This window comes from Aspergillus foveolatus (genome assembly GCF_047715535.1).
Source record: "Aspergillus foveolatus strain CBS 279.81 unplaced genomic scaffold BDW70scaffold_142, whole genome shotgun sequence".
NCBI classification, from domain to species: Eukaryota; Fungi; Ascomycota; class Eurotiomycetes; order Eurotiales; family Aspergillaceae; genus Aspergillus; species Aspergillus foveolatus.
The window spans coordinates 1-14,884 of NW_027396206.1; the positions used below are offsets into that span (position 1 = coordinate 1).

At 52.0% G+C, this 14,884-nt stretch overlaps 4 protein-coding genes across 4 annotated transcripts in view; 2 read left to right on the forward strand and 2 right to left on the reverse strand.

Annotated features, from left to right (window-relative positions):
- The first annotated feature begins 348 nt into the window (after window positions 1–348).
- BDW70DRAFT_145422 (major facilitator superfamily domain-containing protein) lies at window positions 349–2,866 on the forward strand. The gene is made up of 3 exons (XM_073738423.1): window positions 349–1,583; window positions 1,629–1,884; window positions 1,934–2,866. Exons 1-3 carry the CDS (start codon window positions 755–757, stop codon window positions 2,496–2,498), a joined length of 1,650 nt encoding a protein of 549 aa, XP_073590907.1. The 5' UTR covers window positions 349–754; the 3' UTR covers window positions 2,499–2,866.
- A 578-nt stretch (window positions 2,867–3,444) lies between these two features.
- On the forward strand, window positions 3,445–5,414 carry BDW70DRAFT_154453 (nucleoside phosphorylase domain-containing protein; the record flags this gene model as incomplete). Its single annotated transcript, XM_073739855.1, has 5 exons — window positions 3,445–3,570; window positions 3,609–3,833; window positions 3,924–4,354; window positions 5,158–5,312; window positions 5,362–5,414. The coding sequence occupies 5 exons, from the start codon at window positions 3,445–3,447 to the stop codon at window positions 5,412–5,414; spliced, it is 990 nt and encodes a 329-aa protein (XP_073590908.1).
- Window positions 5,415–7,280: 1,866 nt separating this feature from the next.
- On the reverse strand, window positions 7,281–12,833 carry BDW70DRAFT_166703 (ankyrin repeat protein). The gene is made up of 6 exons (XM_073742061.1): window positions 11,824–12,833; window positions 11,537–11,776; window positions 11,170–11,491; window positions 9,380–11,123; window positions 8,354–9,327; window positions 7,281–8,304 (listed from the first exon to the last, which is right to left on the reverse strand). Exons 1-6 carry the CDS (start codon window positions 12,751–12,753, stop codon window positions 7,301–7,303), a joined length of 5,214 nt encoding a protein of 1,737 aa, XP_073590909.1. The 5' UTR covers window positions 12,754–12,833; the 3' UTR covers window positions 7,281–7,300.
- A 1,633-nt stretch (window positions 12,834–14,466) lies between these two features.
- The window catches only part of BDW70DRAFT_24438 (purine and uridine phosphorylase), a 4,806-nt gene continuing 4,388 nt past the window's right edge, over window positions 14,467–14,884 (reverse strand). Inside the window, exon 3 of the mRNA XM_073743586.1 lies at window positions 14,467–14,878. Coding sequence (XP_073590910.1) covers window positions 14,817–14,878 — 62 coding nt within the window. The 3' untranslated portion in view covers window positions 14,467–14,816. The remainder of the gene's footprint in view (window positions 14,879–14,884) is intronic.

The window sequence follows — 14,884 nt, forward strand, 5'->3', positions numbered from 1 at the left end:
TCAGAGTTTTCACCCAGGAGCGGAGTCCCCGGACGGGCTCCGCCTGGGGGGGAGTCATCCACCTCCATGGGGTGGAGGAGATGAGCGATAAGCAGAGCGTAAGAGATCAGTTATTAGAGCGGTAGGGGTCCTGTTTTCCCCTTGTCGTGGTGATATGTGAATTCATTATCTTCGCTTTTGATGCCTAACTGATACGGCATAAATTAGTCACGTGTTACGCCTAAGTGGTGCCTTGGTACCCTAGGCAGAAAAGTTCATTTTCGTTTCTCTCGGTTCACATCCGCTCGGTGTTTCTTCCCCTCTCATTCTCTCCATCGTCACGATATTGATTCTTGATCCGCCAGTCCTTGACAATTGATCAATCATCGCTTAACTCAAGAGTGGACTTAGGATTCAGCGGCCGCTGCAATATCGAAGATGGCAAAATGGCACTATGGGCGTGGCGCCTGTTCCAGCATCCTTCCAATCCCCAGAGAAGTGGGGACAACGTCACAGGCTAAGAGTATTTCCACAGGCATATCATGGATGCGCCGCTTGTCCCTCCGATGCCGCCTATCCGATCTTTTTATCTTCATTCCGTCCGCTTCTGTTCCAGTTCAGTCTCGACTTGCCAGCAGTTTGTACCGCTAGCCAATTCGGCTGCGAACCGCCATCTCCGCATCGGAAATATCTGATAGACGAAAGCCACTCCATATCAGGGCGGTATCTTCAATGTTGCCAACACCAGACCTAGCAAACATTTGCGACACCAAATATGGAGCGGCAGCGCGCAGCCGAGAAAGCTCTTCATGACCAGACCAATATCCTGCCCCGTGGGCAGCTCTTCGTCGTCTTCACAGGGCTGGCAATCTCATTGCTTATCACGTTTGTGGATCAGAATGGCATCAGCGTCACTCTGCCTACCATCGCGGAAGACCTTAATGCTCGGAATACTATATCTTGGGCTGGCACTTCATCCTTGATTGCCAATACCATGTTCACGGTGCTGTACGGCCGCCTCTCCGATATCTTTGGCCGCAAGGTCATTTATCTGTCGACGCTCGTGCTACTCTGCATATCCGATATTCTCTGCGGAGTCTCGGTAAACCCCGAGATGTTCTATGTCTTTCGTGGACTGGCTGGAGTGGCTGGTGGAGGAGTTACTTCCTTGACTATGATCATCGTCTCCGATATCGTGACCTTGCAGCAACGTGGAAAATATCAAGGCATCCTTGGTGCAGCCATGGGCCTGGGAAATATCATCGGGCCGTTTGTCGGCGCTGCCTTTATCATGAGGTCAACTTGGAGGGGCTTTTTCTGGCTCATTGCTCCATTAGCAGCAGTATCCGCCTTGGTAGGATACTTTTTGATTCCCAACAGCCACAAAAAGGACAGCTTCTCGAGTAATGTCAAGCGCATCGATTTTCTCGGGATCCTGACGTCGTCTGCCGCGGTTATATTAATCCTCATCCCGATCTCTGGCGGAGGTTCTTATTTTGACTGGGACTCAGCCATGGTGATAAGCATGCTTACCGTCGGTGGCTGTTCGCTCATTGCTTTTCTCCTGGTTGAATGGAAGGTGGCTGCCCTTCCAATGCTTCCAGGTAAGGGCTCTTCCCGTCCGCCGTAGGCTGAGCTGACGGCTGCAGTGGTTTTGTTCAAAAACAAAGTCATCTGCGCCTTGTTCCTCCAGACCTTCCTTCTGGGAGCTGTCCACCAAGCGTACCTCTATTACCTGCCTCTATATTATCAAAACGCTCGCGAGTGGAGTCCGATTGTCTCTGCGGCTCTGACATGCCCCTTGATGGTGTGCCATTCGCTCACCTCCATCACCACCGGTCAGTACATTTCGCGTCGCAAGCGATACGGCGAGCTGATTTGGCTCGGGTTCGGGTTATGGACACTGTAAGTCTGACCCGCCACCCACACCTGCTGCCCCTGCTAAGCCTGCTAGTGGCGGCGGCCTCATGATTAGGTTCGACAGGACAACCAGTCCTGCTGTCATCGCCGTAACTGTTGGCATCGCTGGAATCGGGATTGGAAGCACATTCCAGCCTACCATGATAGCATGCCAGGCGCACTGTACAAAGTCACAGCGCGCGGTAGTCATATCTGATAGAAACTTCTTCCGCTGTCTTGGCGGGGCCTGCGGACTCGCCGTCTCTGCTGCTGTTCTCCAAGCTGTGCTTCGATCGCACCTTCCGGAGGCATACAAAAGCCTTGCGCATTCAACATACTCCCTTCCATCCAGGGAGACTATCTCCGACGCAGAATGGAGCACCATTATCGATGCCTACGCGGCCGCGTCCCGGGCGGTATTCATACTGCAAGTTCCATTAATAGGTGCCTGTTTTCTGTTGTGCGTTTTCGTTCGTGATCGGGGGTTGGAGCGTCCCAAGGACCCAAATGAGGAAGAACCGAATGAGCAACGTCAGCCGGCGGGCAATCAAACACCTTATCAGCACCAGCAACCTGAGGCAGTGACAGAAAAGCCAGAAAATCATTCATCCGCTGTTTAATCAGTGACCAGATGACCTCTGTTTAGTGAAAGTATGCCAGCGTGTGACCGCACGCTCTTAAATGACGGAAGATGCACCGGCTTGGAGTCGTTTAAAACTGGTTTGAGGGGCGAAGCCCCAGACACTTGCTCATCTGCCATAGAAGATGCACCAGTGCGACTTTCCATCGGCCATTGTCCATGAGCAACTTTACATATGCAGGGCACACAAAACATTCCTGCCTCATCAGAAGCAACATTCTAACTTAGCCATTGAATAAATTGGCTCGGCCATTAAATTGGACCATGGCCACAGAGATACATGCCCGTTCGAGAATACTCGAGGTGTGATGGTCTACCTCGCGATATATGTATCCAGAGCTGTAATTTGACTTCTCTGAATAGTTATGGGCCATTGTCATGGAAAGCCCAATCGGTGCATTGGATCTCTCTCTACATCGCGCACTCCAGCTAGTATACTCATGCATATATATTGATATACTGTACAAATTCCCTCAAAGCACGTAAGACCGATATGCTTAGCAAGCTGCCGTGCTGTCAACCCAACCCATACATTGTTGTAGAATCCGGCCCTGGAGAAGGCACATATCGCTCCGGTATAGTCCTATCAGGAACCCCGTCCCGCACTGTCGTCACTGGCCAATGTTCATCGACTGGGTAGATTGAATGCCTATAGCGTTCAAGATGTCTCGTTATGTGATTGAACGGCTCTGTGCCTGACCATATCGAATTATTCCAGGAAAGGGAAATGATAAGGCCGCAGGCGCGGGCGCGAAATCAGCCTCGCCGCAGTATAAATGGGCACCTGCACAAGCCTGCTCTTCCGGCTCTTCTCCCTCCACCATCCGGCAAAGCAACAGACCCTTCAATGAAAAATATCCTCCTCCAAGCGGTGACTTGCGCGCAATGACTATACCGTCGGCTGGATCAGCGCTCTGCCGCTGGAGATGGCGGCCGCGATGGCCATGCTCGACGACAGCCATACCCTGCTTCCCCAGCCTCGCAGCGATCATAACAGCTACCACCTCGGCGAGATTGGAGACCATAACGTTGTCATCGCTTGCCTTCCAATGGTGTCTACGGAACTACCTCTGCCGCCGTCGTTGCGAAGCAAATACTCCTCACTTTCCCCTCAATCGAAGTCGGGCTCATGGTCGGCATTGGGGGAGGAGCACCGAGAGATGGGATCGATATTCGATTGGGTGATGTTGTCGTCAGCACGCCAGCCGATTGGTTTCCAGGAGTGGTACAATATGATCAAGGGAAGACAATGGCGGAGGGGTCATTTTATCGCACTGGCACGTTGAATAAGCCTCCAGAAGCTCTTTTGACGGCCGTCTCCAATCTACGAGCACGCCATAAGATCGGCCATAACTAATATCCTGGCATATCTGGAACACCACCAAGCAGCAATAGGTCAGCAAAGGGAATGTTTCATTGTCATGGAGCCTCGGAGGATGTCTTGTTTGAGTCGTCGTATATCCATCGGTCGGGGAGCTCCTGTGATGATTGTGACCGGAGCCGCGAAATCATACGCCCTCCGCGAAATACGACGTCGCCCTGTATATACTATGGACTTATCGCTTCGGCGAATCAAGTCATGAAAGACGCGGGAACACGAGATAGACTGGCCGCGGAAATGGGGATCCTTTGTTACGAAATGGAAGCCGCCGGCCTGATGGATCGCTTCCCTTGCCTGGTTATCAGGGGCATCTGCGATTATTCAGACTCGCACAAGAACAAGCAATGGCAGGACTATGCAGCTGCAACTGCAGCGGCATACGCAAGGGAGCTATTGGCGTTTTCTTCGACCCCCCGGACCATTTCCACCTCCGTGTCTTGTGCGCCCCGTATCCGGTCGAGTCCCCCATTAACATCTTCCTTTTTTGGCCGTCAGTCAGAGCTGAAGCAGCTTGAAGATCAGTTTGACTGCTCAAGGTCAGTTAGACAAGCTGTTGTGATCTGGGGCATAAGTGGGTACGGAAAGACACAACCGGCGCTCCAGTACGTAGATGCTCGACGATCTGAATATACATCGAACATATGGGTTGATGGGACTTCGCGGGCGATGATTGAACAGACGTTCCAGCAGCTCTATACCCAAATCGGTAGTGAATCGCCGCATTCTGCGGTGGAAACCGTTATGGGGTTTCTGGAAGAGGAGTTGAACCAATCCTGGATAATGGTTTTTGACGGAGTCGCAAATACTGATGAATTTGATCGGGGTGAGGACTTTGACGTGCGGTTATATTTCCCGCGCTGCGATCATGGACATATACTACTTGTCTCCACCTCCCCTGCGAAAAAGATACCGCATTTTGCTGTGCAACACTACAGCCTCTCACAGTCAAGAGCAGAATGCTGGAGCACTTAGCGGTCAGAGAACCAGATGATGCTAGCGATCTACTATGCACGCTGATCCCGCGACGCTGGAGCAATCGCGCGGTTGAGTTGCTGATGGAATTGAGCGCCGACCCCAACCACACTAATAACACGGGTAAGACAGCGCTTATTATAGCGACTCAGGCATGCAGTGCATCTGCTGTTAGATCAATCCTCGCGCACGGGGCCGATGTAAACTACCGGGATGCCGAGGGCATGACAGCCATTCACCACGCCGTGCAAGAACAGCACAGCGGAATGGTTGGGCTCTTACTTAGACACGGGGCTGATCCGTCGCAGGGAGACGGCAAGGGTAGAACAGCTCTCCACTTGGCAGTAGTGGCAAAGGATGTCTATCTCGTTAGACTCTTGTTGGAACGGGTGCCCTGTCGATGTGACGGATTCCTCGAATCAAACAGCATTGCACCTTCTTGTACATGACGCCGATGGACCAGTATTGAGAAAGCTTTACTATTCACGAGACACGATAAGATCCTGTTTGACTCTCAGTCGACCAGGCTCCTCCGCATGGTAGCAAGAGCAGGAAATGTGCGCTTTGTGGAGTTTCTGCTCAACCAGGGCGTCGATGCCAATGGAATCAGTAATGATACACCCCTACCCCCTGCACCACTCCATTTTGCAGCAGAAGAAGGCCATAGAATCATCATCCGGAATCTGCTAGATCATGAAGCGGATCCGTTGCTCAAAGATGACCTTGGCGAAACGGCCCTGCATTATCTTGTTAGGGCTGTTATCCAAAGAAAAAGTGAGGATATCGATGTCGAATTTTATTTTGTTCTCCATGAGCTGATATACCGCGCTAACGGGTCGGCCATAAAACCGGCGCCATGGGCACATTCGCTCATCCACTCTCGTGACAGTAAGGGTAGAACTGCGCTGGATCACGCTAGAGCCGCTGGGGAGACGATGGTGTGCCAGGCACTCTCCAGAGTTGAACGTCGGCTTACACCGCTCCATAAAACGTTCGGCCGTCTAAGTCGCCTAACCCGTAGGGAACGAGAACTAATAGATATTGTATTATCAAGAATACCATACGGTGCACATTCTCGCTCATCCAGAGTTATAACGTGGGAGCTGTTCCCGAAAGAGATGAAGGCAGTACGTACGATTGCTGGCTGGTATAATGAGGATGATATTTGTAATATGGATGAAACTGGGCTTTTCTGGCGTATGAATCCTTCACGGAGTCTATCTTCCATCAGTAGGATAGGAACCAGGAAGGATAAGAGTCGGATATCTATAATATGCTGTGTCAATGCCTCCGTATCTGATCGATTACCAATCTGGGTAATTGGAAACGCACGTACGCCACGAGCTCTTCGCAATATCAATATCTCAGCAATTGGGATTTGATGGCAATGGAACAATAATGCCTGGATGAGCCCAATTATCAGAAAGTCATCGATGTTAACCAGACAGGCGTCATGCTTTGTAATAAATGGATGGTCAAGCAGATGCTCGGCCAGGAGCTGATTCCAGGGTATCGCGGCCGCGGGATTATTGTGAATATCTCGTCCATCTATGGTGTTGTCGCGCCAGACGGGAGACTTGGGGCTGCGCCATATGCGGCGTCGAAGCACGGTATGTTTGGGCGTATCTTGTTGCTTTTGTTGTGGTTGGAGCTGATGCTTCTGTAGCTGTTATGGGATTGAAGAAGCTCGTATGTCCTACCCTCCTAATACGATATCCCACCCCCATTAATGGATCCACAATTGATGGATATAATGGGCAGGACGGGAAAAACTACGCCAAAGACGGTATCCGCATCAACGCCGTCAGTCCGGGGTAAGTCCATCGTTATTTTATTTTTATATTCCGGCATAATGCCCATGCTTGCCGCCCATGTGTCTGTCTCCATGGGTGAAATATAAGTCCTAAACCCGGTACCAGCTTCGTCGACACGCCCCTTACTCACCGCAACCTCGAAGAAGGCGTGTTTTCACCCGAGATTGAAAACACGGCCCTGAAGCGCCCGGCGAGACCGGAGGAGATTGCAGACGCGGTGCTGTTCCTGACATCGCGGATGGGGAGTTATATGTGCACGGGAGCTTTAGTTGTTGACGGGGGCTATACTGCTTGAGCGCGGCTAGGCGACGTTTATGTATTGTGTCGTACCTGCCGTGGGCTATCAGGGCTAGGACTGTATGTGCTGCGGTAGGGATGAGAGATAGTGGGTGTGCAGGAGCATCTCCAACATCCGTACCTTTTCGCTTCAGGATCATACACGTCACGTACGAGGCATGTGTCGATGGGCAGGCCTTTGCTTATTCTACATGTACCATACGGATCACAATGCACGGTCTTCAAACGGGGTATCATACGATTTTAAATACAGTAGTACTGTAGTAGAGACAGGTATATATAACGACGATGGGAAATAATTAGAATGCCTCCAAGATCTCAAAGCCACTGCATAACCTCATCACCCTTCAATTCTCCATCCACCTCCTCTTCATAATCCCCGCTGTGTCGATATCTCTGTCTCCTATATCTCCTATTTCCGCCACTTCCCTTCCTCACGGCCAACCTTTTCGCAACCTCGTTTGCGTCAAACAGACTAACAAGCTTCCTCTTCGTACCTCTCTGCGGCTTCCCCACCTCCGTGCAAATCCCATGCGCGTCGCGCTCTGTCCAAGTCTTCGAGTACCCGGTAAGCTTGTCCTTCTTGGCAAACTCGCTCGGCGACTTGTACAAAATATCGCAATTTGCGAGGTCAATATTCTGGTACGAGTGGTAGCGGCTCGGATGCGGCGCGATCGGCGGGTCGGACGTCATTTTCGCGACCCATTTGTTCTCCGCCAGCTCAGCGGGTGTTGTACCGACTGCGTTTTCGCGATTGAGAAGATCAGGCCGCCGCGAGAGAAACTCCTTGAGTGCAACGCACTCCAGCTCATTGACAGCCGTGTGGATCACTGTGTTGCCCGAGCCATCAAGGAGCTCGAGGTGTTTCTGGCCGGTTGGCTCAGCGAGATCAAGGATTGTCTGGAGGATGTGTTCGGCATTTCGGTCGCTATGGTGGTGTCTTGTCATCCAAAGCGCGAGCGGGGTGAGAGAGCCCTGGTGCGACGAGCAGCGTTCTGTGAGCATAGAGGGGAGGAGACGAGGATCGATCAAACTGAGCATGTCGGATAGTGTGGTTTCTCTGCGGGCTCGTTTGGGTGAGAGGGCGAGGTGGATCAGGTTCATGCCGTCCTTGCAGCGGACAGTTTGGTCGGCGCCAGCGTCGATAAGGATTTTGGCTACGGTCAGATTGTGCGTTTGGAAGGCGAGGCCGAGGGGAGTGTAGTCGTCTAGAGATTTGACTTCGAGGCATTGCGGCATAGTTTTAACGAGATATTCAACAAGGGCGTTGGATTCGTCCGTTATAATATCGCACAAGGCGGCGCAGTGCAGGACCAGATCGCCTGTAATTCCTTTGTTAGTGTGTGCAGGAAGATGATGGTGGTGACTTACGTCTCGAACTTAGCCACTCCAGAATCGACTGTTCCGCCCCCTTTGCGGACATAGAAAGCTTTCTCAATCTCGGGTCTTTCCTATGCGTCCTGGCAAACTCGGTGTAGTATCGTCCAGGGGCAGTTCCCAAAAACCACTCAACAACTGCTAGGTTTCCCTCCCTGGCAGCAAGCAGGAGTGGAGGGCTCATATCAATGGCCCGGGTCACTGGCATACCTCCGCCAGCAGCAGCCCAGTCCGCGCGCTTCTTCCCGTGTACCGAAAGACCCTGATAGTACTTTGGCTTCTCTTTAACCTCAACACCGCTATTTTCGGCAAGCTTGTCAATGGGAAGACCGGCGCCAGTGCGCTTGATCATTTCCTCCAATAACCGGACCCGTCCGAGTCTCATTGCCAGGATGAAATCGTAGTGAGATATACTATAAATCTCGGAGTAGTGTTTGTCTTTCTTCCTAGCACTGAGTTCCTGGCCGAGTGTGATAAGAAATTTGAGAAGCTCGACGTCGTCTTTCCAGATTGCATACTCCAACAAGCTGACGCGTCTATGATCCAGTTCCTGAATTCCGTCAAGAAAGGGCTTGAGGCTGCATGTTCCCTGGAGTATTGTCTCTGGAGAGATCTTGCTCTCGACCTGATTCTTCTTCTCGCCGATGTCCTCGATAGTGAATTGGTCATCGACAACGTGGGTTTCCAATTCAATCTCCTCCGAGTCTGCATCGGAATCCTCATCAATATCTGCAATCCGATAACGCGTATTTTTCTGTTGCTCGTCTGGCTTGAACTGGGCAATTGATATGGCGATTATAGCCTTTGCCGCCTCATAGTGACCTCGGATCACTGCAAGCGTGAAAGCAGAGTAATTGCTGAGGTCCGTGACTCCAATCTCGAGCGGCGGCTGTTTGTTGTCCGGTCCCCAATTGGATAACGTAAGCGATTTGATGGTTTCTATGTCTCCGACCCAAGCGGCCTCAAATCTGGAAGGTTGTTAGCCAATGGTTCACGTCTGTTCATGGGAGTAAAATTTACAGTTGCAGATAGCCTTCCTTTATTTCGTCTGTGCAGGGTTTTACATGGAAACCAAAGTGTGTCTTGTAGGGCTCCAACTGGGGACTGCGGTACGGTCTGCTCTGTCGAGGGTTATTGAGAGGGCAATCAATGTCCGGGTGAAGCTGCTTGAAAGTCTTTGCGCCTCTGGAGAGCAAAGTTGTTTCCAGCTTCTCGTAGTCCGCCAACAAAGCCTCAACGGCGGCCTTCTTCTCTGCGAGGCCCTCGCCATTCTCCTTCTCTTTGACGTCATCCTCATATATCTTCTGTTCCTTCGCAAATCTCTCCCTCTTCTGACGCAGCGACTCCCTCGCCAGCCACATCTTATAAGTGCCTTCCTGCAGGCCTTGGAGGTATGTGCTGTCGTCGGGGTCTAACTCGATGGGCTTCTGTGCGCAGACCTTCTCGCCCTCGTACTTGCGCAAGGCCGTAACCTTTGCCTGGACATAGTCCAAGAGCGAGGAGCCGGATTTGTCGTTCCGCGACCACTCATTTCCGAGCACCATATACCCGTCTCTGGTGAGTGTGTTTGGGTCTGCGCCACGAGCGAGCAGCTCCGCGGCCACAACCGGCATATCTTGCTGGATTGCAAGAATCACGGGTTGCATAATGTTCAGCTCAAACTCCTTTTTGTGGTCCACCACGGATGGGTTCCAGTGGTTGCCCAGGCCATGTTCCAGAGTCTTGGCAGCTTTTAAATAATCCTCCAAACTGATAGCCGGATGGGCACCCATTTCCAAAAGCTTCATAACCTTCGTGCGGTCTTTGGCTGTAATAGCATGCGTCAGTGGTGATACGGCGCTAAAACTGTAGTATGAGCCCGTTGTCGAAAGATGATTGATTGCCCGGTCGACTGCAGGCTGGTCATACTGCTTGTAGATATCCAGGAGCTCGTGCCGGCCGTAGTGAGCGAGGTAATGGAGGGCGGTTTTTTGGTTTATGTCCGCTTGGGCAGGAGATGCCCCGACCTGGAGAAGCTTCTCGGTCATGGCCTTCGCAGCGTCAAGAGGAAGGCGCATCGCCAAAACGAGCGTTAAGATAGCTGCTCTTGGGGAGTTGTTGTAACTGTGTACCAGCTTCACCGGAAGCAGAACATCCGCGCCGAATGAAGTCACAAGTTCGTCAACTACTGCGACATGGCCGTTGAGAATCGCCAGGTGGAGGGGGGAAGCCTTGTTGTCCCAAGCAAGAACATTGATATCGTAAATATCTGGGCCGAGCTCATCAGCGTCGTCGGGGGCAATGGCTTGTTCGTCATCCTGCTCCTTCTTGACTTTGACGAATGAGCCTGTTGTATTTGAATGGGCATACGCGTCCTCCTCATCTGATGAAACATCAACCATTTCCTCGTCGCTATTCTCCGAGGCATCACCTTTCACCTTGCGAGCCGCTTTCTGAGCGTCTTCTTTACGGGACTCCTCCTCCTCGTTCTGCTCGCTCTTAGTCAGAAGAATGCGAACTGTCTCGACGCTCCCTCGCGCGGCTGCCAGATGCAATGCTGTACGTCCGTCTGCGAGACGAGCGATCAGGCGAGCCCCTCTGTCCACGAGATGCTGGACAATCTCAGGCGTAGACGTCATGCAGGCCAAATGCAGTGGTGTCCGTCCGGTATGGTCACGTCGGTTTACATCAATCTCGCGCTGGTCGAGCCAGCGCTGCACTTCTTCGAGGTCATTGTCGACGATTGCCTGACACAATCCGGCAGTGTTTCCCACGTAGGCCATTTCTGTCGATCGTCAGCCTCGAAACATACAGATTGTAAAGATACTCACCAGTCCAGTCCGTGTCCGTGATGGGATTGAAACTGCCGATCTCCTGGCGGCCGGGGTTGTCGCTAAGAAATGATACGTTCCCCGAGATGTAGATCTTGCTCTCTTCCGCCGCAACTTCCTCCTCCTCCGGCGTTGTTGGCTTCGGACAGAACCCGCAGCAATCGTGCATCACATCCTCTGCGCTGCCGAAGAACGCAGGATGTCGGTGCAGGTTAACCTCGCGGTCTTTCGGTTTGTTCCATTCCGCATTGAGAAGAAGATCTTTGGTATACAGGAGTTTCTCTATCTTCCGCGCGTGGTATTTTGGACCGTAGGGGATTGTCTAAACAGTCAGCCTGCTTTGCATAGCTGCCGGCGGGCCACCTACAAAAGTATGGTAGTCGGACACCTCATCCTCCTCCACCCACTCCGCGATTTCGTCCTGCCAGTCATTCTTAATGTTCCCAGCAAGCCTGTTCGGTCGATAGAAGGTGTTTGGCGGGGGTCGCCCACGCTCCTTGCGTCGTTGCGCCAGGTACTCTTCACGATCCGATGACTTGGGCAGCTTTTCAAGCACCAGAAGGCGCGCGAGGCCGACAGTACGAGTAAAGCTGCGCTCGAAGATAGACTGCGCGACGTTAGTCTTGACACCAAAGATCGAAGTGACGACTCAACTGGATCGATCCGAGAACGATCGAGGTCTGGCCAGAAAATCTCAAAGCCGCGGTGGGAGTATTTGGAAAGGCGATTCTCGTACGAGGGCGATCGTCGGGACAGATCAACCTGGTTGACCTGCGTAATGAACGCGCCCACCGCACGCGGCGCAAGGTAGACCTGGCTTCCGTCGTACGCAGCGCACGAACAGTCCACGTCGAACCCGGTCAGGATCTCGGCGATGGACTTGTACCGGCGGAGAACAATCTGTACGTGGCGCGTGGGGTACTGCGACACAATAGTGATGGCGTTCTTGGTCCGAATAGTCGACACCTCGGTGAGGATCGAGTCTCTGATACACCGTTCAATCTGCTTGATCTTCTCAATCGCCTGGTCCTCGGTCAAGCCGTAAAGGAAAAGGTCCACATCCGACGCTGGGGCAAACTCTTCGTGGTAGAACTGGCGCAGGCCACGTTTAGAGTCGCTGTATTTATCTGGCACCGGAAGGAGAGAAGTTGCGACGGCACTTCCCGCGGCAACGACATTGTTCCAGTCCAAGTCGGCCAGGGAGCTCTCCGAGAAGATATTGAAATTCGTCTGAAAGCCCTTGATGTGGCTGACAACCGCCGGCGCGCCGGTAGGCTTGCGGTGTTCGTCCTTCAGCGGCATAAGGTATTTGTACCGCGTCGTTTCCGACTCGGAGGCCAGATCACGAGCGCGGATTCGGACGTCGGTCGAGCCATTGGCGTCGAAGAGGGGAACGATATTGACGAGATTATCGGCCACGGCAGGATGAGTTGGCTCTTGGGCGAAGATCTTACGTAGCTGCGCATCGTAGTCGTTGTATGGCCTGATGAGTTCCGGCATTGGAGTGTTTGGATGGGAGGAGACATATTGGAGGAATTGCGAATGCTTCGCGGGCAGAGAAGGCAGTGAAGATAGAGTCATCATGATTCCGTTTGTGAATAGCAATTGATGATGCTGTGATAAAACTGGACGGGTTGATCGAGAGCCATGGTTGTGAAGTCAGGTCCATCATCTTAAATGCATGAAGTTGAACAGGCAGCTTCAGGCACGGGTGGAGAGTGTGGAGCAGATACGAGGCGGCAGCCTTGGCAGATCTCAAAAGGCGGAGTGCCGCCTAACACTCAGCGAGCGGAGGGTCCGTGCCGACGCTGCCTGTTACTATTACGGTAAAGTACACGGTACATACGCTAAGGGAATCGAGAAAGACACCGCTACAAAAATCGTTCAACATCATTCACGATATTGTATTATAGCGTACTGCTTAGTCACTATAAACTTCGAGTCTAAGACCTTCCATCAATCTCCTCAGCGAGCCCACCGTTCACAATGGCGCGCACCTCATCATTGTCCTCGCTGACACTTGAACAGTATGTAGTGGCTGGTCTCGCCGTCGATCATGACCACTGTTCTCTCTCAGCAATGTTGTTCAGGAAAGGAAGCGCACGTGGTGTCCACCTAAAAGATAGTAATGGTAAACGATCGGCGAAAAGAGGCAGACAATATTGATCGTCGCTGCATCGATGGAGCCCAGAGTTCCAGGAGCAACTTAACGGCCGCATTGGTGTGCATTAAGGTGAGGTTGGCCCTTGACGTTGCTTAGGTACTGAATACCCTCCTTAGTGCGGCTGCCATAGGCGCCTTTGCATGGATGAAGTAGACACCGTACGGACCTTCCTGCGGATACGGTAGAGACGTTGGCGAAGACATCGGTTCCACTTCGCTGGCGGTCGCCTCTCCAGCTTTGGTTGTGGTTTAGGTTGATCTCGGCTTTTTGACAGTGCTGCTGAGAGTATCGCTGGGTCCGCCAGATAGAGCTGAAGCTCAGGAATCTCGGTCACCATGTTCTTAGGACTTTCCAAGGTGCCCCGGGGTATAGAGGGGGATTGAGGGTAAGGGGGCAAGAGTGATTGAGCTAGGACGGGTTAGTATGGCTCGGACGTGCATGATGATCGGGACGGTCAGACACTTGCAGCCATCGAGGCATAAAACCGGCAGGCAGAGAGAATAAGACGATACGTTGTGCAAAACCACTTTGATCACTGGCTTGACTTCGGAAAACCTGAGTAGTGTTGATAGGCCGACAGTGGGTGAACTCAAAAACTAAGAGATCATACAAAGACAAGGGAATATTGAGGTATATGGCGAGAGGAATATAAGTAAAAGTTAGTATGAATGATGTGCATATCAATGCCCATTCAGAATCATGCTTTCCCTGGCCATTGTCAATGGTGATAGGACCTTCATCCACTGAAGCAGTCACACATAGCCCACCCACAAGGGTCATCATGCAAGGGAAATCTCGAGTATATTTTCCTACAACACCTGTAGGTTGGGTTGAGCAAGTGAATAGACCCCCGAGATGGCGGCCCCCTCACAGTAAACTGAGACGACTACATCCTGGCCTTGTTCAGGTTCCAGCATAATCAGATGGAGGGCTGGCATTCCGCCCGATGTGTGTTCTCTCCTGTCAAGTACTTTCTTTAAATGGAAGCATTATCGACTTAACGGCTAATCAACTTCATGCAAGTTTTGAACTCTCAGTTCCGGAGAACTGCTCCTGAAAGACGAAAGAGGGTGACGACCCAGGAACTGTTGTATGGGGTTCGCTGACTGTGCGCGAGTCTGACGAAAGGGAATACATTTTCCATTTTCATCAGAGAGTTCGGTCAACACTGCTGGAGGATTTCCATTTCGGATATCTTGAGCATGTTGAACCCTTTCTGCTTGACTAGGGTCCATAGGGCATTCGTAAATCAATAAGTTAACCTCCTCTTTCCAAACTCTTATAGAGCGAGAGGAGGATGCGCAATAGGGATGAGAAGAGCCCAGCACTCGAATTCGGAGCTCTAGGCAGCGTTCCATCAAAGCTAGGGCATCGTGGACTTTTTGTTGGGAGTGCCAGGTATGCGCCAGGTTGTTCATGCTTATCAGAGTGTCAGGATGCTGCGGGCCAAGCACCAGCTTGCGGATCCCAAGGACCTGCACATTTAGCTCTTCTGCCTCTTTCCATCGTCCCTGCTGCCGGTATGTTGATGCCAGATTGCCCATGCTTCCC

Excerpts from the sequence above, each read along its gene's own strand:
- BDW70DRAFT_166703 (XM_073742061.1), bottom strand. The coding sequence starts at position 12,753 with ATGATGACTCTATCTTCACTGCCTTCTCTGCCCGCGAAGCATTCGCAA. Across the intron at positions 11,777-11,823 it reads ATCGTTCTCGGATCGATCCA|TCTATCTTCGAGCGCAGCTT; the intron begins GTTGAGTCGTCA and ends AACGTCGCGCAG. Across the intron at positions 9,328-9,379 it reads AAGGAAGGCTATCTGCAACT|ATTTGAGGCCGCTTGGGTCG; the intron begins GTAAATTTTACT and ends ACAACCTTCCAG.
- BDW70DRAFT_145422 (XM_073738423.1), top strand. The coding sequence starts at position 755 with ATGGAGCGGCAGCGCGCAGCCGAGAAAGCTCTTCATGACCAGACCAAT. Across the intron at positions 1,584-1,628 it reads TGCCCTTCCAATGCTTCCAG|TGGTTTTGTTCAAAAACAAA; the intron begins GTAAGGGCTCTT and ends TGACGGCTGCAG. Across the intron at positions 1,885-1,933 it reads GGGTTCGGGTTATGGACACT|TGGCGGCGGCCTCATGATTA; the intron begins GTAAGTCTGACC and ends TAAGCCTGCTAG.